Source organism: Thunnus albacares, chromosome 13 (assembly GCF_914725855.1).
Source record: "Thunnus albacares chromosome 13, fThuAlb1.1, whole genome shotgun sequence".
In the NCBI taxonomy this organism is placed as follows: Eukaryota; Metazoa; Chordata; class Actinopteri; order Scombriformes; family Scombridae; genus Thunnus; species Thunnus albacares.
This window is the reverse complement of record NC_058118.1, coordinates 31,921,326-31,943,142: the sequence shown is the minus strand read 5'-3', so window position 1 is coordinate 31,943,142 and position 21,817 is coordinate 31,921,326. Positions and strand designations below refer to the sequence as shown.

At 39.8% G+C, this 21,817-nt stretch overlaps 1 protein-coding gene and 1 long non-coding RNA gene across 2 annotated transcripts in view; one reads left to right on the top strand and one right to left on the bottom strand.

Moving 5' to 3' along the window:
- Positions 1-7,264: 7,264 nt before the first annotated feature.
- The window catches only part of LOC122995127 (dachshund homolog 2-like), a 16,479-nt gene continuing 1,926 nt past the window's right edge, over positions 7,265-21,817 (bottom strand). Inside the window, exons 2-10 of the mRNA XM_044370153.1 lie at positions 13,750-13,875; positions 13,503-13,601; positions 13,259-13,413; positions 12,835-12,976; positions 12,527-12,681; positions 12,193-12,340; positions 9,680-9,799; positions 8,901-8,954; positions 7,265-7,948 (exon numbers count right to left, since the gene is read on the bottom strand). Of these exons, the coding sequence (XP_044226088.1) occupies positions 7,911-7,948; positions 8,901-8,954; positions 9,680-9,799; positions 12,193-12,340; positions 12,527-12,681; positions 12,835-12,976; positions 13,259-13,413; positions 13,503-13,601; positions 13,750-13,875 (1,037 nt within the window). The 3' untranslated portion in view covers positions 7,265-7,910. The remainder of the gene's footprint in view (positions 7,949-8,900; positions 8,955-9,679; positions 9,800-12,192; positions 12,341-12,526; positions 12,682-12,834; positions 12,977-13,258; positions 13,414-13,502; positions 13,602-13,749; positions 13,876-21,817) is intronic.
- Positions 12,296-15,013, top strand: LOC122995158. The gene is made up of 3 exons (XR_006406740.1): positions 12,296-12,375; positions 12,514-12,623; positions 14,180-15,013. It is a non-coding gene; the product is annotated as an uncharacterized LOC122995158 (long non-coding RNA).

Genomic DNA, 21,817 nt, shown 5'->3' with positions numbered 1-21,817 from the left:
CATAGAAAAAGGGGAATGGTTCACTTCAATAGATCTACAAGATGTGTACTTCCATGTGCTCATCTTTCCAGACCACAGACCTTTTCTTCAGTTTGCCTTCCGAGGACAGGCCTTTCCCTCTCACTGAGTTTACCAGTGTTTACCAGGGTGGTGGAGGCTGCCTTGTCTCCTCTCCAGGTCATAGAGGACACGAGGAAAGTGGTCTCATACATACTGTCCTTGGGTTTCAAGGCGAGAGCCAAGAAAAGCACCTTGAGCCATGGCAGCAGGTGGTTTTTGTGGGACTTTGCCTGAATTCTCTCACAATGTCAGCATCTCTCACCCCTCAGAGGATGAGTAAATTCTAGCCCTCCTGGGCCGATTCTGTCTTTTCAGGCAGTTAGAGACGGTCCAGTTTCAGAGGCTGTTCTGTTGAGCATGATTTCAGCCACTGCAGAGGTGGCTGAATGCCTTCTAACAGACGGTAGGCTGGTCAAACTGGGTGACCACACAGTTTTCACAATGTTTAGCTACAAACTGAACATATTGTGTGAACATAATGACAAAGCAGGTTAATTGATTGAATATGGGCCACTTTCCAATCGAGGAGAACTGTATAAAATCCAGATATGTTATAACTGCACGGCCAACTTATAGGTTACAGTTTGTTTCCCACATTATAAGTAATGTTACACGGTGAAGGCTTCTTGCTGAGCACAGTTTGGTAAGGCTTTTAGGAGCCAGCTGCTGTCACTATGAGCAACCAGCTGAGAGTCACCAGTTAACACGGTCACTTGTCAAACCGAAACACCGGATGTTCTCTGTCCGCCGAACCGCGTCAGAGAAACACTGACTTTTAACGTGAAACTTCTTTATTCAGTGTTTTTTACTGTGTTTAATCAGCAGATCTGATTGTTCTGGAGAGGAGGAAAAATGGGTGATTATGAGGTGATTTTAATGTGAACTGGGAAGATGAAACTAAAAATGATCACAGAGAAATTCCAACCACAACAACTAGTGAAAGGCCCAACCAGGATTGCAAAATGCTCCAGTACACAAATTGATCTGATATTTACCAACAAACCAGAAAGAATAACTAAAAGTTATAATTTAATCACTGTTTTATCAGATCATAACCGAACCCTATGTGCAAGAAAATGGACTAAAAGTAGATTTAAGACCACGGCAACTAAGACAATGATCCTTCAATGCATACCCAGAGCTAAGCAAGAATTTACCAATGAAATGAACAGCTTGATCTGGGATGATGTTCTGTCCTCTGATGATCTGGACTATGGCTGTGATACAGATAAAATCTAAAAATAAAAACTATTTACCGTGGTTTAATGAACATTTGTGGAAACTAATGAAATCTAGAGATGCTGCACTAAGGAAGGCAATTAAAACTAGAAAAGACATTGATATGCTGATTTATAAAGGTTTAAGGAACAAAGTTATCCAAGAGCTGAGAGAAGCTAAATCTCATTTTTATCTCAATATTTTGAATGAGGCAAAAGGCAACAGTAAATCTGTCTGGAAAAACATCGATAATCTCACAAAGAGGGACCCAAAAGAAGATCATCTTACTGTTGCTTCTGTCTAAAGTAAACAAAATCATCAAAATAAAAATAAAAATCATTTTTTGTTTTTGTTTTTTTTTTGCTTTGTACTGTTTGTTGTTGTGTTGTTGTATGTTTTGATTGTGGGAGACTACGGATGCAAATTAGCTTCAAGCTAACTCTGGTGCATCTTTAATGTCCCAATCAATCAATCAAATCAATCAAATCAATCAAACCTCTGCAGGTAAAAACATCCTGAACGATGAACACTGCAGGAGTCCTAACCGGGAGAAGCTGGTTGTTTAACAATGAAGACAACAACTCTCATGATGCCACGCTACTTCACAACATCATCACTCTGTCTTTGGTTATTAGAGACTCTTAGTGGCTGAAATAATATTCTGCATTTAAGTGTTTTCACAGGAGTTTTATGGGGAGTTTTTTTATTTTACTGGTTTAAAGACATTTGTGTCGTTTTATCAGCATCTGCTGGTTTTTAAAGGTGTCGACTGGTTTACAGGCTTCTTGAGATCTGACCAGAGTTTTTATTGAGTTTTTATTAAAAACAAAAACAATCAGATTCAGATGTTTTGGACAAAATAAATAAATCAGACATTTATTTCCTGATTTTCTTTGTAGGTCAGTTTCACTGATTGATTAAGACGGGACACGCCCCCCTCGTCACAGGCTGTGTGTGTGTGTGTGTGTGTGTGTGTGTGTGTGTGTGTGTGTGTGTGTGTGTGTGTGTGTGTGTGTTTTAACGGAGTGCTTTTACTAATTACTGTTTGTTGATCTCGTTAAGAGCTGCTGTGGTTACAGGAGAGGGGTCATTAAGCTCATTAAGACGCAGCAGCTCGTTAAGAGATCAAACTGATCTTGTTGTTGTTGATGCTAATGATAGAAATATGTTTAACACTTTGACGGACAACTGGACTTATTAATTAATTACTGTCAACAACACCAACAAGTCTGTTTTTATCTTCTGAACAAGACACTGAGTGTTAATTACCCAGAGAGTGTGTTGACGGACAGCTGGAATGATAAATATGTATCTGGATGTTTCTGAAGATGCTAATTAGATGTTAACAAGCGGCTAACGAGGCCTCAGAGCTCCGCCCACCAGCAGCTCCAACAGGAAGTAAATTTTTTTCAGTTTTTAATGGACGAAGATCAAAGACAAAGTTTGACTGTTTTTGTTTTTATTTTGATGATGTTGATATTTACAGGCTGATGTATTCAGGTGTTCTGAATATTTCATATTCACAATAAAGGAGAAGTTTGTATTTATGTTCTGAAGTTTAGAGTTTGAGAGTTTTGTTGGATATTTAGACGAATGATCGTCTCTCAAATGAAAGTTGATCATCATGACAGACGTCGATCACTGTGAGGTGAAGAACGAGGTTTCTGCTTCGAGCAGCAGATATAAACATGCACAGTTTGAATCTAAAAGAACGGATTCAGCTTCATGTTCCTGAGAGCAGCACAGATGGATGATGGGAGTTTATTTTGTGTTCTAAACAGTCAGACACACAAAGGATTGATTCTAATGTATAATAAGAGATGACGTCAGAGGTTTGTGTTTTACCTTTTTATTCAGAGTATTTCAGAATTCTGAATATTTATTGATTTTTAAAAACTGATGTTTTAACAGACAGATTTTCATATTCGATCAGTCTGAAAAATCTGACACTGAAGTTAAATGTCAGTTATATGTTTCTGTCTTTAAACCTGCAGAACGTTCAATGAGCAGAGACACAGAACCATCAAACATTATTAATATACAGCAGCATAAATATTGTTTCAGTAGCACATTAATGTTTGTTGGAACATTAAACAGTTTATTTCATGTTGGTCATCACTGAGGAAAAGATCATATTTCACATGTTCTCACATTGTGAACAGACATCCAAAAAAAAACCCATCAAGAATCACAGATCTATGTAAGTGCCAGAGGTTCAGGATGGGGAGGGTTTATATCGCAGCGCTCCAGGAGGTCTTTGGTCCTTTTAGTGCCTCTTTTGTCTGCTGGTTGTTTATTTCAATGTTCAACCAAGATACAGACGTGGAAAAAATATTGGTTCCCTTCCACCTTTTTTTTTTTTAAAAGAAACTGAATTTTTTCTGTGTTCAGTTGAAACTGACAGAAGTATCTGGTATCCATCATTCTTTATTTCACATTGAATATAAATGAAACTTTACTTTTGATTTACAACTTAACATGTTATTTAACACAATAAAACACATGAAAACGGCCAAAAATAACTTAATATTTAGTATTTCAGCCTTTGGAGGCAATAACTGCAGTCAAGCTCTTCCTGTAACTCTGAATCAGGTTTCTACTCTTCTTCATCGGTAGTTCAGATTCTTCTTCACCGGTAGTTCGGACTCTTCTTCACCGGTAGGTCAGACTCTTCTTCACCGGTAGTTCGGACTCTTCTTCACCGGTAGGTCAGACTCTTCTTCACCGGTAGTTCGGACTCTTCTTCACCGGTAGGTCAGACTCTTCTTCACCGGTAGTTCGGACTCTTCTTCACCGGTAGTTCGGACTCTTCTTCACCGGTAGTTCAGACTCTTCTTCACCGGTAGTTCAGACTCCTCTTCACCGGTAGTTCGGACTCTTCTTCACCGGTAGTTCAGACTCTTCTTCACCGGTAGTTCAGACTCTCTCAGGTAGTTCAAACTCTTCTTCACCGGTAGTTCAGACTCTTCTTCACTGGTTGTTCAGACTCTTCTTCACCGGTAGTTCGGACTCTTCTTCACCGGTAGTTCGGACTCTTCTTCACTGGTTGTTCAGACTCTTCTTCACCGGTAGTTCGGACTCTTCTTCACTGGTAGTTCAGACTCTTCTTCACTGGTTGTTCAGACTCTTCTTCACCGGTAGTTCAGACTCTTCTTCACCGGTAGTTCGGACTCTTCTTCACTGGTAGTTCAGACTCTTCTTGATCAAACTGCTCCAGTTCTCTCTGGTTTGATGGCTGCCGTCTCCCAGCTGCAGGTTTCAACTCTTTCCACAGATGTTCAGCAGGATTCAGATCAGGACTCATAGCAGCTGCTTCAGAACGCTCCAAGGTTTTCTTCTCATCCTCTCTTGGCTGCTTTCTGATGTATGTTTGGGGTCATTATCCTGCTGGAAGACTCATGACCTGCGACTAAGACTCAGCTTTCTGACACTGAGCTGCATGTTTCTCTCCAGAATGCCTTGATAGTCTTGTGATTTCATTGTGCTGCACAGATTCACGAAGCAGCAAAGCAACATCCTCCATGTCTCACAGTAGACATGCTGTTCTTTTCTTTAAGGCTTCATCTTTTCTTCTGTAAACATCTGGGTTGGTGTGATTTACCCAAAAGCTCTAATTTACTTTCATCTGTCCAAAGCACATTCTCCCAGAAGGACTGTGGCTTATCAACATGCATTTAAGCAAAGTCCAGTCTGGCTTTGTTGTGTCTCCCTCTTAGTAGTGGGGTCTTCCTGGGTCTTCTACCATGGAGCCCATTTTCATTCAGACAGTGAAACTGTTGTACCTTGAAGTTGAAGATCAGCTTGGATCTGTATTGAAGTTTTCTTTGGTTCTTTCTCCACCATTCAGTTTTCCTCTTGCGACCACGTCCAGAGATGTCGGCTGCAGCTCCATCAGCCTTAAACGTCTTAATAATATTGGCAGCAGTGGTCACAGGAACATCGAGCTCTTTGCAGATGATCTTGTAACCTTTATGTTTGGCTGTTACCTTTTTTCTAATCTCTTCAGACTGTCTCTAGTTTTTGTTTAATTTTGTCCACATTATTGTAGGATGTCTTTGTAGAATAGACATGAATTCGGTTATTTTCACAATTTTTTAAATTTTTGTTCCACTGCAAACTAAACATAGACATGCACTGATAATAAAATATATTTTAATTTCAACACTTGTGTTAAATGTGGTCACGGTGCGTCTCTGAGCACCTCTGTAGGTGGTTCAGCTGATCAGATCACAGTCTCGGGTGCATTTACACTTGTAGTTTCATGTGGTCAAACACTATCTGACTGCTGTCTGATCACCCAAAACACATTTTAATGCAAAGTGTAAAGGAGGCCAAAGACGTTCTTTCTAAGTGGAGGAGTCTGTTTCCACTGCAGGAAATTAACTCAACACACAAACACAGAATGTTCTTCTGCTGCCATATTTACATTTTTCACTCAGGAAGATTTTAATCATTCGTGAGAAGTTTATTGAACTTTTTTTGTTGAAAAAATCACATCAGACATACAATATTATTGAGAGGAGAATATATTTATATGTGAAAACACATCAGGAGTGTTTGATTTTTAAATAAGCATAAAACAGTTCTGGTTTTCCACAGCAGAGATGAAGTATGTGATGTTAGTTTACAGCAGCTTGTTTCTGACTGAAGGGAAACAGAATCTGAGCCGGTTTAAAGAGATCTGATCACACTGGAAGTAGAAACAGATTTACATTTACTGCAGTAAAAGTACCAATAAAACCCTGTAGAAGTACTGCATTCAACATTAAAAGTAAAAGTACAGAAGAGTTATCAGCTTGTTGTAATATACTCAACATATTAGATGTCATTAAAATATAATAATAATAATATTAATAATAATAATAAATAAAGGGAATTTCCAGGAATTTCTTATATAATTAAAGGAGCTGTAAAATAAAGTTTAGTTACCCAAATCTCAAACTCATGATATAAAAATGACATTTCAGCAGGAAACGTAACATTAGTTCTGTCTTCAGCAGCCCCGAGTCGACCCTTTGCCGTCTTTAAAAAGTCATCAACAACATCCTTGTTGTCATTGAAATTTAGTCCAGTTTTAAACCTCCAGGGACTGACCAGGGGCCGACTGGGGGCCAACCAGGGGAGGACCAGGGACAGACCAGGGGCTGACCAGGGACTGACCAGGGGCAGACTGGGGGCCAACCAGGGGAGGACCAGGGACAGACCAGGGGCTGACCAGGGGCCGACTGAAGGCCGACCAGGGGCAGACTGGGGGCCGACCAGGGGCCGACCAGAGGTGGACCATGGACAGACCAGGCGCCGACCAGGGGAGGACCAGGGGCAGACTGGGGGCCGACCAGAGGTGGACTATGGACTGACCAGGGGCCGACTGCGGGAGGACCAGAGGCTGACCAGGGGCGGACCAGGGGCCGACCAGGGGTGGACCGGGACGGACCAGGGGCCGACCAGGGACTGACCAGGGGCAGACCAGGGACTGACCAGGGGTGGACCAGGGGTGGACCAGGGACTGACCAGGGGTGGACCAGGGACTGACCAGGGACTGACCAGGGGCTGACCAGGGGTGGACCGGGACGGACCAGGGACTGACCAGGGACTGACCAGGGGTGGACCAGGGACTGACCAGGGGCTGACCAGGGGTGGACCAGGGACTGACCAGGGACTGACCAGGGGCGGACCAGGGACTGACCAGGGGTGGACCAGGGACTGACCAGGGGCTGACCAGGGGTGGACCAGGGACTGACCAGGGACTGACCAGGGGTGGACCAGGGGCCGACCAGGGACTGACCAGGGGCGGACCAGGGACTGACCAGGGGCGGACCAGGGACTGACCAGGGGCAGACCAGGGACTGACCAGGGGCGGACCAGGGACTGACCAGGGGCGGACCAGGGACTGACCAGGGACTGACCAGGGGCGGACCAGGGACTGACCAGGAACGGACCAGGGACAGACCAGGGGCTGACCAGGGGTGGACCGGGACGGACCAGGGGCTGACCAGGGACTGACCAGGGGCTGACCAGGGACTGACCAGGGTGTGGACCAGGGACTGACCAGGGACGGACCAGGGACAGACCAGGGTGTGGACCAGCAGCCACTGAAGACAAAAGTAGCTTCACGTTTCCTGAATGAAATTCCACTTTTCCAGCATCATGAGTTTCAGATTTGTATGAAATGATGATTTGTTCTGATTGTGACGGACGTCAGGAGTTTGATGATTGACAGGTTTCATGACAAACAGCACATTCGCATCCAGACGCTGAAGCTGCGTTCATGTTATTTTTTAACAAAGTACTTCAACTACTAAACCAAGTACTGCTGCCTGTAGTAACAGTACTACAATCAGTTTAAACTAACGAAAGGAAGAAAACAATATAATAATATAAGTTTATAAAAATGAGTTCAGGTTAAACTCCTCCCCCTCCAGGCGTCCACGACGCTCTGCTCGCTTTAATAATAATTATCATAACATTAATATTATTAATAATAACAAATCTTAAAAACAGGAAGCAGGAAGAAAAGTGGCTGATGGGAGTTTGAGTTGTTTAGTTCAAAATTTTGTCCTCATTTTTTATTCGTCATCAGTTCATCAGTTCATCCCTCCATCAGTTCATCCCTCCATCAGTTCATCAGTTCATCAGAAGAGGATCGGTGGTTTGGTGAACGTCCGGTTTTCTGCAGAAACATAAAAACATTCAAATTCAATATAACTTTTATTTCATTTTTAATTTCCTTAAAGAGACAGAAGCGCTCTGATAGTCTCATCAACATGTCTGTTTTCTATCAGTAAATATTCATTTATAAATAATAAATTACACCAAAATTTGTTCTCATGGTTTCCATAATAGTAACATAAAAAATAGCCTGTTTAAAATCTGTCACTTTATGATAGATAACGATAACGTGCAGATTAAGTGATGCTCTTCACTGATTTTCTAGCGTGTTTTCAGAAAATATTATTTCTAAATAAAACAGATTTCAGATTAAATATTTTTAAACAAAATATGCAGGGAAGATGAAGTCACTGAGCCCTGAGTTCTGTCTGCAGGCAGCAACAAACAGACTGTAGCCTGAGAGGTGAAACTCAGGTCTTCTGTCATTATTACTGAGAACATTCAGACTGAAACTATAAAAGTGAAGAAAACGTGAATCACTGCTGCGTCTGCTTTGATAAATGAATCTTATTATCATGTCAACACACACACACACACACACTTATAAACAGTGTGTGTGTTCAGTTCTGCTGTGTAGTTTGTGATTGTTTCTCCAAATTCAATTTCACAGTCACAGTTACCGTTCCAGTGTTACCAGTTTGTTTTACGTCACATGACCAAACTGACTGAAGAAAAGCAGACGAGCAGAAACTCATCCAGCTGCTTCGCCCTGAGCTTCGTCTCTCATCACCAACAACCTGCAGACACGACTCAGGGCTGAAAAACACACCGCAAGATTGATAAGTGTGTATGAATGCAGGTCTGCTGGATTTCCTCTTATGACCCCTTTTTTCTTTTATTTGTTGTATTTGCTTGCAGTCAGAAATCACTTCAGTTTTTACGTATTTGTAGTTTTATCTTTCAGTTGTCTCATCATTACAGATGAAGTCAGACGGAGGTTCTGTCGTCGTTACCTGCAGAGTTTTCCTGCTGTCTGTTCTCCAGCTCGCTCTCAGGAGTCGCTGCATCTGAAAAAATACGAAGGAAGCACTCAGATACTTTACTGCAGTAATAGTACCAATACAGCAATGTAAAAATACTCCAGTACAAGTAAAAGTCCTGCATTAAAAATCCTCCTACGATAAAAGTACATAGCAGTATTATGAGCTTGATGTAGTTAAAGTATTGCAGTAAAAGTACATAAGTATTATGAGCTTGATGTAGTTAAAGTATTGCAGTAAAAGTACATAAGTATTATGAGCTTGATGTAGTTAAAGTATTGCAGTAAAAGTACATAAGTATTATGAGCTTGATGTAGTTAAAGTATTGCAGTAAAAGTAGTGGTTTGGTCCCTCTGACTGATATATTATTATATATGACATCATTAGATTATTAATAGTGAAGCATCAGTGTTAGAGCAGCATGTTACTGTTGTAGCTGCTGGAGGTGGAGCTAGTTTACACTACTTTATATACAGTTAGCTAGTTTAGTCCAGTGGTTCCCAACCTAGGGGTTGGGGCCCCTCCAAAGGGTCAGCAGATAAATCTGAGGGGTGGTGAGATGATTAATGGGAGAGGAAAGAAGAAAAAACAAAGTTCTGATAGAGTAGTAGTGAAGTACAGTACTTGAGTAAATGTACTTAGTTACTTTCCAGGCCTGAAGCTGAGTGTTGTCTACTGCAGCTTTTAAATAAAGTTTGTTTGAACTGTGCAGGAGAAATAGCAGAAGAAGAAGAGTTGTTGTATTTGATCACCTGAGTCAGAGTGTTTGATTGCTCGCTCCACCTGCTCCCTTCTCCTTGACTCAAAGTCCAGCGCCTCCTGCAGCTTCCTCTTCGCCTTCTTCTCCTTCTTCAGCCGCCGCTGTATCGACACTGAGAGAGACAGACAGGTACAGAGAGAGAAAGACAGATACAGAGAGAGACAGGTACAGAGAGAGAAAGACAGATACAGAGAGAAAGACAGGTACAGAGAGAGAAAGACAGATACAGAGAGACAGACAGGTACAGAGAGAGAAAGACAGGTACAGAGAGAGAAAGACAGATACAGAGAGAGAAAGACAGATACAGAGAGACAGACAGGTACAGAGAGAGAAAGACAGATACAGAGAGACAGACAGGTACAGAGAGAGAAAGACAGGTACAGAGAGACAGACAGGTACAGAGAGAGAAAGACAGATACAGAGAGAGAGACAGGTACAGAGAGACAGACAGGTACAGAGAGAGAAAGACAGATACAGAGAGAGAGACAGGTACAGAGAGAGAAAGACAGATACAGAGAGACAGACAGGTACAGAGAGACAGACAGGTATAGAGAGAGAAAGACAGATACAGAGAGAGAGACAGGTACAGAGAGAGAGACAGGTACAGAGAGACAGACAGGTATAGAGAGAGAAAGACAGATACAGAGAGAGAGACAGGTACAGAGAGAGAAAGACAGGTACAGAGAGACAGACAGGTACAGAGAGAGAAAGACAGGTACAGAGAGAGAGTGTAAGGGGGAGAGAGAGACAGTCAGATTTCTGATTATATAAACCCTTTTATTTTCAGAAACACATTTCAACTTACAGTATTAAACTCCACCCACGTGTGATGTCACAGCTGTCTACCTCTGCAGTAACCCGTCTCCCCTCTGACCTACAGTAACCCGTCTCCCCTCTGACCTACAGTAACCCGTCTCCCCTCTGACCTACAGTAACCCGTCTCCCCTCTGACCTGCAGTAACCTGTCTCCCCTCTGACCTACAGTAACCAGTCTCCCCTCTGACCTACAGTAACCTGTCTCCCCTCTGACCTACAGTTACCCGTCTCTGCTCTGACCTACAGTAACCCGTCTCCCCTCTGACCTACAGTAACCCGTCTCCCCTCTGACCTACAGTAACTCGTCCCTCTTCTGACCTTCAGTAATCCGTCTCCCCTCTGACCTGCAGTAACCCGTCTCACCTCTGAACTACAGTAACCAGTCTCCCCTCTGGTCTGCAGTAACCCGTCTCCCCTCTGACCTACAGTAACCCGTCTCACCTCTGGTTTGCAGTAACCCGTCTCCCCTCTGACCTACAGTAACCCGTCTCCCCTCTGGTCTGCAGTAACCCGTCTCCCCTCTGACCTACAGTAATCCGTCTCCCCTCTGACCTGCAGTAACCCGTCTCACCTCTGAACTACAGTAACCAGTCTCCCCTCTGGTCTGCATTAACCCGTCTCACCTCTGAACTACAGTAACCAGTCTCCCCTCTGGTCTACAGTAACCCGTCTCCCCTCTGACCTACAGTAACCCGTCTCACCTCTGGTCTGCAGTAACCCGTCTCCCCTCTGACCTACAGTAACCCGTCTCACCTCTGGTCTGCAGTAACCCGTCTCCCCTCTGACCTACAGTAACCCGTCTCCCCTCTGGTCTGCAGTAACCCGTCTCCCCTCTGACCTACAGTAACCCGTCTCCCCTCTGACCTACAGTAATCCGTCTCACCTCTGGTCTGCAGTAACCCGTCTCCCCTCTGACCTACAGTAACTCGTCCCTCTTCTGACCTTCAGTAATCCGTCTCCCCTCTGACCTGCAGTAACCCGTCTCACCTCTGAACTACAGTAACCAGTCTCCCCTCTGGTCTGCAGTAACCCGTCTCCCCTCTGACCTACAGTAACCCGTCTCACCTCTGGTTTGCAGTAACCCGTCTCCCCTCTGACCTACAGTAACCCGTCTCCCCTCTGACCTGCAGTAACCCGTCTCCCCTCTGACCTACAGTAATCCGTCTCCCCTCTGACCTGCAGTAACCCGTCTCACCTCTGAACTACAGTAACCAGTCTCCCCTCTGGTCTGCAGTAACCCGTCTCACCTCTGAACTACAGTAACCAGTCTCCCCTCTGGTCTGCAGTAACCCGTCTCCCCTCTGACCTACAGTAACCCGTCTCACCTCTGGTCTGCAGTAACCCGTCTCCCCTCTGACCTACAGTAACCCGTCTCCCCTCTGGTCTGCAGTAACCCGTCTCCCCTCTGACCTACAGTAACCCGTCTCCCCTCTGACCTACAGTAATCCGTCTCACCTCTGGTCTGCAGTAACCCGTCTCCCCTCTGACCTACAGTAACCCGTCTCCCCTCTGACCTACAGTAACCCGTCTCCCCTCTGGTCTGCAGTAACCCGTCTCACCTCTGACCTACAGTAACCCGTCTCCCCTCTGACCTGCAGTAACCCGTCTCCCCTCTGACCTACAGTAATCCGTCTCCCCTCTGACCTACAGTAACCCGTCCCTCTTCTGACCTGCAGTAACCTGTCTCACCTCTGGTCTGCAGCTCGGAGCTCAGCTGTCTCTGCAGCGTCTGTCGGGCATCTCTCTCTCTCTCCAGCTCCAATTTTAACTCTTTTCTCTCCTGCTGGTTGTTTTTGTCCTGAGAACGAGCGCTTTCTACCGCCACCTTCAGGAGACCCTGAAACACCGCAGGACACGTTATCATACATGTCTGTACGTTATCGCTATCACCTCCATGTTATTGTCTTTATGTTATTGTCTTCACGTTATTGTCTGTACGTTATTTTCTTTATGTTATTGTCTGTTTCTATTTCCTTTGTTTCAGTTTCTGTTTTCTTCATTATTTTACAGTTTTCCATCTCACCTGTATGTTGGTCAGCAGCGTCTCCATGGATGACAGTCCCTCAGCCAATAAGAAGGGAGTGAAGGCGGGGTTTGCAGGAGTTGACAGCGGCGAAGAGGTGAGCGGCAACTTCTCATAAGCTGGTTTGAGGAGGGGGAGGGGCATCAAGCTGTCATCTGCAGGCAGAAACAAAACTCAGAGATGTTAACCCACAGAGGACATCACTGGAACAGGTGTTTCTGTTTCACCCAATAAACAAACAGCATCATGAATATTTAATGAGGATTTTTTAAGGGTTGGAGAGACGCTTCCTGTGTGTGTGTGCTGACCGAGGTCCAGTGTGTGTGCTCGAGGAGGTGATGAAGATGATGATGAAGATGCCCTGGAAGGTGATTGGCTGGTTGGTTCCTGGGGATGGAACTCGTCATCGCTGGGAGAGGGGCAAGGGGAGGGACTTCCTGCAGGAGACTCCTGAACACAGAGGAGCATTAGCACTGTTAGCTTTAGCACTGTTAGATTTAGTGCTGTTAGCTTTAGCACTGTTAGCATTAGCACTGTTTGCATTAGTGCTGTTAGCACTATAGCCGTGATAGAAGTCTTGACATTAGCACTGTTAGCACTGTCAGATCTGTTAGCATTAGCATTGTCATTAACAGCTCTGTTAACATAAGCATTTCTAGCATTAGCACCACCAGCAACAGCTTTGTTAGCATTGTTAGCACTGTTAGCATTAGCACTGTTAGCTAGCAGCACCTTGCTCTCATCTGTTGGAAGCTGCGACATGGCGGCCATGTTTGCCAAACTGCTTAGCTGACTCATCTGGTTCATTGCCATGGCAACGCTGGCGGGAGGCAGGCCCACAGGGAGCAGGGGGTGCGGCGTGACCATAAAAGGAAGCTCTGACAGACCTGAGGAGGAAATACAGGGAAGGTAACAAGATGCTACAATGCTAAGCTAACAACAATCAGCTTGTTTATCCAATCAGAACAGAGCTCACGGTTGGCCAATAGGGTGCTGTGTTGCTGCAGAGTGTTGATATGGAGCGACGTTGAGCCAGCAAGAGATGCTACGACCGAGGAGGACGCTTCACTGCCTCCTAAAGGAGACAAGGAGAGGAGACAAGGAGGCAAGGAGAGAGGAGATTTCAGAGGATTTCTTGAAACGAAATTCTACAGAAACAGACTCCGCCCACATGCCTGCCCTGGTTCGATTTAATTGGTCTGAGTGATGATGATGTCATGTACCCGTGTCATCATTCCCTGACTCAGTGCCGTTGTGCTGCCGATGCTGATCACTGTTGCCATGGAAACCCATCATCATCCTCATCTTCTGTAGCTTCATCGCCTCGGCCATCGCCGCTGCCGTCAGACCTGCACAGATCAACACTGACAATCAATACCGATGATCAATACTGATGATCGGCACTGATGATCGGCACAAATGATCGATACTGATAAACATGTAAAATGTCACAAAACAAGCAAGAGTGTGTATCATTAACAAAATAAGATAAATACTGTATATATACAAACATAAGCTCTTTGTTAGTCGCATCAACATAAACATAAACACAAATGTTCAATACAAGCTCTTCAGGACAGGATACACAAATAACCTGCAGCCACAAACTGAACGAACTTCATCCTGATGATTCATTTGTTTGTTTCTTTACAGTTTGTCCTGAAGGCGGCGCTGCAGGAAACATCATGGAGTCATTCAGTCTGAAGAGTTCATCCTCAAAACGTTTCATCCAACATCAATTTACACTCATTACTTCTGCTTATTGTCAGTCTTTGTACGTTTTCATTAATAAATGTTTGTCTAAATGTTTTGGATGATGAGGAGGTGAAGAAGACGAGGAGGAGGAGGTGAAGAAGACGAGGAGATGAAGGTAAATGTGGAGTATTAGTTGCTGATGATCAATAATTAACGAATGTCTCCAGTGAACGTCCTCTCTGCCTGCAGCATGTTGGAGCCACTTGGCCCAATTAATTGCCTCCTCTAATTAATTCAATCAGTATTAACGTGGGACTCCTGCTAACGAGTTCTTTTAGTGATTCTCAGTTCCATGTGATTAGCATCATGCTAACGACATTCAAAGTAAAAATATCTGATTGTTATTAAAGTAAAAGCAGCTGTTATTCTATACTTTATAATAATAATTCTATACTTTTTATACGTTCAGACAGGAAGTAATAGTACATTTGTTCATACTATTTTCAGCAGCGGATGAATCACATAAAGAAGTCGTGTTTCAGGTTGAACTGGTATCAAATATTCACAATACAATTATCACAGGTAAAAATATCACGATAAACAGTTATATAATGATAATCATTCAAGTTTCTTGAACTCCTGCTGTCAGTGAAACATTGTTAAATATAATTTAAATATAGTTAAATTACTGTGTGATCACCGTTGACTGTGCTGTTGAAAGCAAAAGGAAAATAATGTGAATTTTTTCAAACTCCTACCAATGAAGAGTCATATGTAATGACTTCCCTGGATAAAAAAGCATCCTGCAGATCACAGAAACAACTATATGTCAGGTCTAATGTTTAAAGTATTTTCTGAACATGACAACTATGGGCTCAAAGTTCTATAAAAAAGAAAATACTGTACTTGAGTTCCATTTATAACCTTTATTATATATAATATATATATATTATATATCCTTATATATAAATAAACTTTCTGCTCAACATTAGCAGCAAATAAATTCAGTCAATAATACCATTAAAATAAATTAATCAACATAAAAATATAGTTTGATGTTTATGTTTGAGGTAGATTATGTCTTCTGACTCACTGAATCAAACCTCATTTGGGAACATTTGGGAATTGTTTTGCTCGTCTATGGCATCATTTTTGTTGGCAGGTGAGATTTGTCCATCTTCCACCTGAATGCGCCTGAATCCTTGCTGAACGCTACGTTGACATCAGTTACCGCCGCACCAAACGCCACGACTGGCCCGAATCACAAGCAGCTGTTGATTTGGACATTTCATGTGGAAAAGTTGTGGTTTTGTAAATATTGTGGAGAATTCTTGAACATGTGTTAATTATTGTTATTGCAATTTTTTTTTTTTGAAGAGACTGAAATATTTGTTCAACTTGAAAGTCAGAATAAAATAATTATGTCCTCTTTGATAAAAAGTGGACATTAATCACAACAATGAAATCACAATCCATCAATCTATTCTCCAAACACCAGACTTTATACTTTGTGTTTCTGTGTGTGCAGAGTTAATCATTTTCATGTTCGTTTGATCTCCGTCTGACCTCGGTCAAGAAATGTGGCACTTTGAGTATTTTTAATAAAAAGCAGCGTGTGTGTTATTCGAGTGTTTGTGTGTGTGTGTGTTTCATTAAGTTGTCACACCTGTCAGCAGGTGATGGAGGTGGAATGTGTCTCGTCCTCTCTGTGACCGGCGGAGCGTCTCTTGGATGAAAAGGTTTCACTGTTTGCTGCTTTCAGAGAGCTGAGCAGCTTTACAGGTGACACGCTCACCTGGAGGCATCTGATTGGTTAGAGGTAAAGTCAGCGATTTCAATCCAACACCCTTTGTCAAATTTAGTGAATATCTCCTCACGGCCTGCTAGCTGTCTGCTCTGTGTGGCGCTGAAAGAAAGTCTCCTGTTCATACACAGCTCTGGCTCTGTAAATGTGCAGGTAAACACACTCCAGCCAATCAGCAGAGGGCGTTGGCGCTAGTGCACAGGACAAAGGAAAGTGATCAGAGCAGCTGTCTGTGTGAGGACATGACAGTCTCCGTCTCCAGCAGCCATTGAATGGTTCCCGCTGGAAGACCACACAGTCTCAACAATATATCAGCATGGATGAAAGAACGCCACCTTCAACTGAACCTCTCTAAGACGGAGCTCCTTGTCATCCAGCCAGTCCCTCTATACGAGGTCTCTCATGTGTACAGAGTCTGCCTGATCATGACCAGCTAACCTTTAAGGTTCACGTGGCCTCAGTCGCTCGGTCATGTTGGTTTGTCCTGAACAACATCAGGAAGATCAGACCCTTCCTGTCTGAGCATGCGGCACACCTCCTGCTACAGCCTCTCGTTATATCACGCGTCAATATCATGCAACTCTGGAGATGATCCAGAACGTGGCGGCACGTCAACCAGCCCAAAACAGCACACGTCACCCCGCTGTTCATCTCCCTCCACTGGCTCCCAGTTGCTGCCAGCATCAGATTCAAAACCCTGACACAACAGCTCCAGCCTACCTGAACTCCATCATTCAGGTCTACACTCCCTCCCGCCCACTACGCTCTGCCAACGAAAGGCTGCTGGTACCACAACAGGACCCTCAGTCACCAGCTAGACTCTTCTGCTCTGTAGTTCCCCGGTGGTGGAACGAGTTACCAAACCCTGTTCCATCTGCAGAGTCCCTCTCAACCTTTAAGAGAAGACTAAAGACCAGCTCTTTCATGAACACCTCTGCACTTGATGGACTTCTGCTTCTAAGCATCTCCTCTGTGAACAGACATGAACTCAGCTTCATAGCACTTACTCACGTTGTTCTCTCCTGACTAGATCTTTGCTTGTGTTGTATTAACTCTCACATGTACGTTGCTTTGGATAAAAGCGTCTGCTAAATGAAACTGTGACACTGAAAATTGTTTTGTTTTAAAAAAAAAACAACCCCCCTCACAACTTAAACACATGAACACACACTTCAGATGATCTTCTTAAAGCTCCTTTACAGCTTTTTCTGGGAGATAAAACTCAACACTCATCGCCTGAAGACACACACACACACACACACACACACACACACACACACACAGAGTGCTTCGGGTGAGACTCCAATCTGTCAGTCATTCTGACATCTGCTAATTAAGCGTGCTAATTATAGCTCAAATTACACACACGCAGATGGATGTAGAGAGTCAGAACTGCCTGACAGGCTGAATTAAAGATAAAACTTGGTCATAGATGTTCAACTAAATACAGATCATTATTATTATTACTGTTATTAAGTGTGCACAGAGTACATGCACTAATAAAAATGTGTGTTTGGTCAGGAAATATTACAGTTGTCTGTGATTGGTTCCCTGCAGGGATCAATACTCTTCTCACTTCAAACACAAACAAGCAACAAAACATTTGACATGTTTACATCCTCACTTCCAAACTCTTCAGTTTATGTTCAAACACTAACATGTATTCATACTGAAATACATCTATATTCAACCAAAACACAAGACCAAAGCTTCCTGCTGCATTTCTATGACTCGTTCCTGTAGATACACTGTAGTACGTTCTATAGAGAGCTACACATCTGACTGTATTTACACTATATACACATTTATATACTATCAACCATTAAACTACATATAAACACAATATACACATTTATACACTATCAACCATTAAACTACATAAACACAATATACACATTTATACACTATCAACCATTAAACTACATAAACACAATATACACATTTATACACTATCAACCATTAAACTACATAAACACAATATACACATTTATACACTATCAACCATTAAACTACATAAACACAATATACACATTTATACACTATCAACCATTAAACTATATAAACACAATATACACATTTATACACTATCAACCATTAAACTACATAAACACAATATACACATTTATACACTATCAACCATTAAACTACATATAAACACAATATACACATTTATACACTATCAACCATTAAACTACATAAACACAATATACACATTTATACACTATCAACCATTAAACTACATATAAACACAATATACACATTTATACACATTTATACACTATCAACCATTAAACTACATAAACACAATATACACATTTATACACTATCAACCATTAAACTACATATAAACACAATATACACATTTATACACTATCAACCATTAAACTACATCAACACAATATACACATTTATACACTATCAACCATTAAACTATATAAACACAATATACACATTTATACACTATCAACCATTAAACTATATAAACACAATATACACATTTATACACTATCAACCATTAAACTACATAAACACAATATACACATTTATACACTATCAACCATTAAACTACATATAAACACAATATACACATTTATACACTATCAACTATTAAACTACATAAACACAATATACACATTTATACACTATCAACCATTAAACTACATATAAACACAATATACACATTTATACACTATCAACCATTAAACTACATCAACACAATATACACATTTATACACTATCAACCATTAAACTACATATAAACACAATATACACATTTATACACTATCAACCATTAAACTACATATAAACACAATATACACATTTATACACTATCAACCATTAAACTACATAAACACAATATACACATTTATACACTATCAACCATTAAACTACATAAACACAATATACACATTTATACACTATCAACCATTAAACTACATATAAACACAATATACACATTTATACACTATCAACCATTAAACTACATAAACACAATATACACATTTATACACTATCAACCATTAAACTACATATAAACACAATATACACATTTATACACTATCAACTATTAAACTACATATAAACACAATATACACATTTATACACTATCAACCATTAAACTACATATAAACACAATATACACATTTATACACTATCAACCATTAAACTACATCAACACAATATACACATTTATACACTATCAACCATTAAACTATATAAACACAATATACACATTTATACACTATCAACCATTAAACTATATAAACACAATATACACATTTATACACTATCAACCATTAAACTACATAAACACAATATACACATTTATACACTATCAACCATTAAACTACATATAAACACAATATACACATTTATACACTATCAACCATTAAACTACATAAACACAATATACACATTTATACACTATCAACCATTAAACTACATAAACACAATATACACATTTATACACTATCAACCATTAAACTACATAAACACAATATACACATTTATACACTATCAACCATTAAACTACATATAAACACAATATACACATTTATACACTATCAACTATTAAACTACATAAACACAATATACACATTTATACACTATCAACCATTAAACTACATATAAACACAATATACACATTTATACACTATCAACCATTAAACTACATAAACACAATATACACATTTATACACTATCAACTATTAAACTACATAAACACAATATACACATTTATACACTATCAACCATTAAACTACATAAACACAATATACACATTTATACACTATCAACCATTAAACTACATATAAACACAATATACACATTTATACACTATCAACCATTAAACTACATAAACACAATATACACATTTATACACTATCAACCATTAAACTACATATAAACACAATATACACATTTATACACTATCAACCATTAAACTACATCAACACAATATACACATTTATACACTATCAACCATTAAACTATATAAACACAATATACACATTTATACACTATCAACCATTAAACTATATAAACACAATATACACATTTATACACTATCAACCATTAAACTACATAAACACAATATACACATTTATACACTATCAACCATTAAACTACATATAAACACAATATACACATTTATACACTATCAACTATTAAACTACATAAACACAATATACACATTTATACACTATCAACCATTAAACTACATATAAACACAATATACACATTTATACACTATCAACCATTAAACTACATCAACACAATATACACATTTATACACTATCAACCATTAAACTACATATAAACACAATATACACATTTATACACTATCAACCATTAAACTACATATAAACACAATATACACATTTATACACTATCAACCATTAAACTACATAAACACAATATACACATTTATACACTATCAACCATTAAACTACATAAACACAATATACACATTTATACACTATCAACCATTAAACTACATAAACACAATATACACATTTATACACTATCAACCATTAAACTACATATAAACACAATATACACATTTATACACTATCAGCCATTAAACTACATAAACACAATATACACATTTATACACTATCAACCATTAAACTACATATAAACACAATATACACATTTATACACTATCAACCATTAAACTACATATAAACACAATATACACATTTATACACTATCAACTATTAAACTACATAAACACAATATACACATTTATACACTATCAACCATTAAACTACATATAAACACAATATACACATTTATACACTATCAACCATTAAACTACATAAACACAATATACACATTTATACACTATCAACCATTAAACTACATAAACACAATATACACATTTATACACTATCAACCATTAAACTACATAAACACAATATACACATTTATACACTATCAACCATTAAACTACATATAAACACAATATACACATTTATACACTATCAACTATTAAACTACATAAACACAATATACACATTTATACACTATCAACTATTAAACTACATAAACACAATATACACATTTATACACTATCAACCATTAAACTACATAAACACAATATACACATTTATACACTATCAACCATTAAACTACATATAAACACAATATACACATTTATACACTATCAACCATTAAACTACATATAAACACAATATACACATTTATACACTATCAACCATTAAACTACATAAACACAATATACACATTTATACACTATCAACCATTAAACTACATATAAACACAATATACACATTTATACACTATCAACCATTAAACTACATAAACACAATATACACATTTATACACTATCAACCATTAAACTACATATAAACACAATATACACATTTATACACTATCAACCATTAAACTACATATAAACACAATATACACATTTATACACTATCAACCATTAAACTACATATAAACACAATATACACATTTATATACTATCAACCATTAAACTACATATAAACACAATATACACATTTATATACTATCAACCATTAAACTACATATAAACACAATATACACATTTATACACTATCAACCATTAAACTACATAAACACAATATACACATTTATACACTATCAACCATTAAACTACATATAAACACAATATACACATTTATACACTATCAACCATTAAACTACATATAAACACAATATACACATTTATACACTATCAACCATTAAACTACATAAACACAATATACACATTTATACACTATCAACTATTAAACTACATATAAACA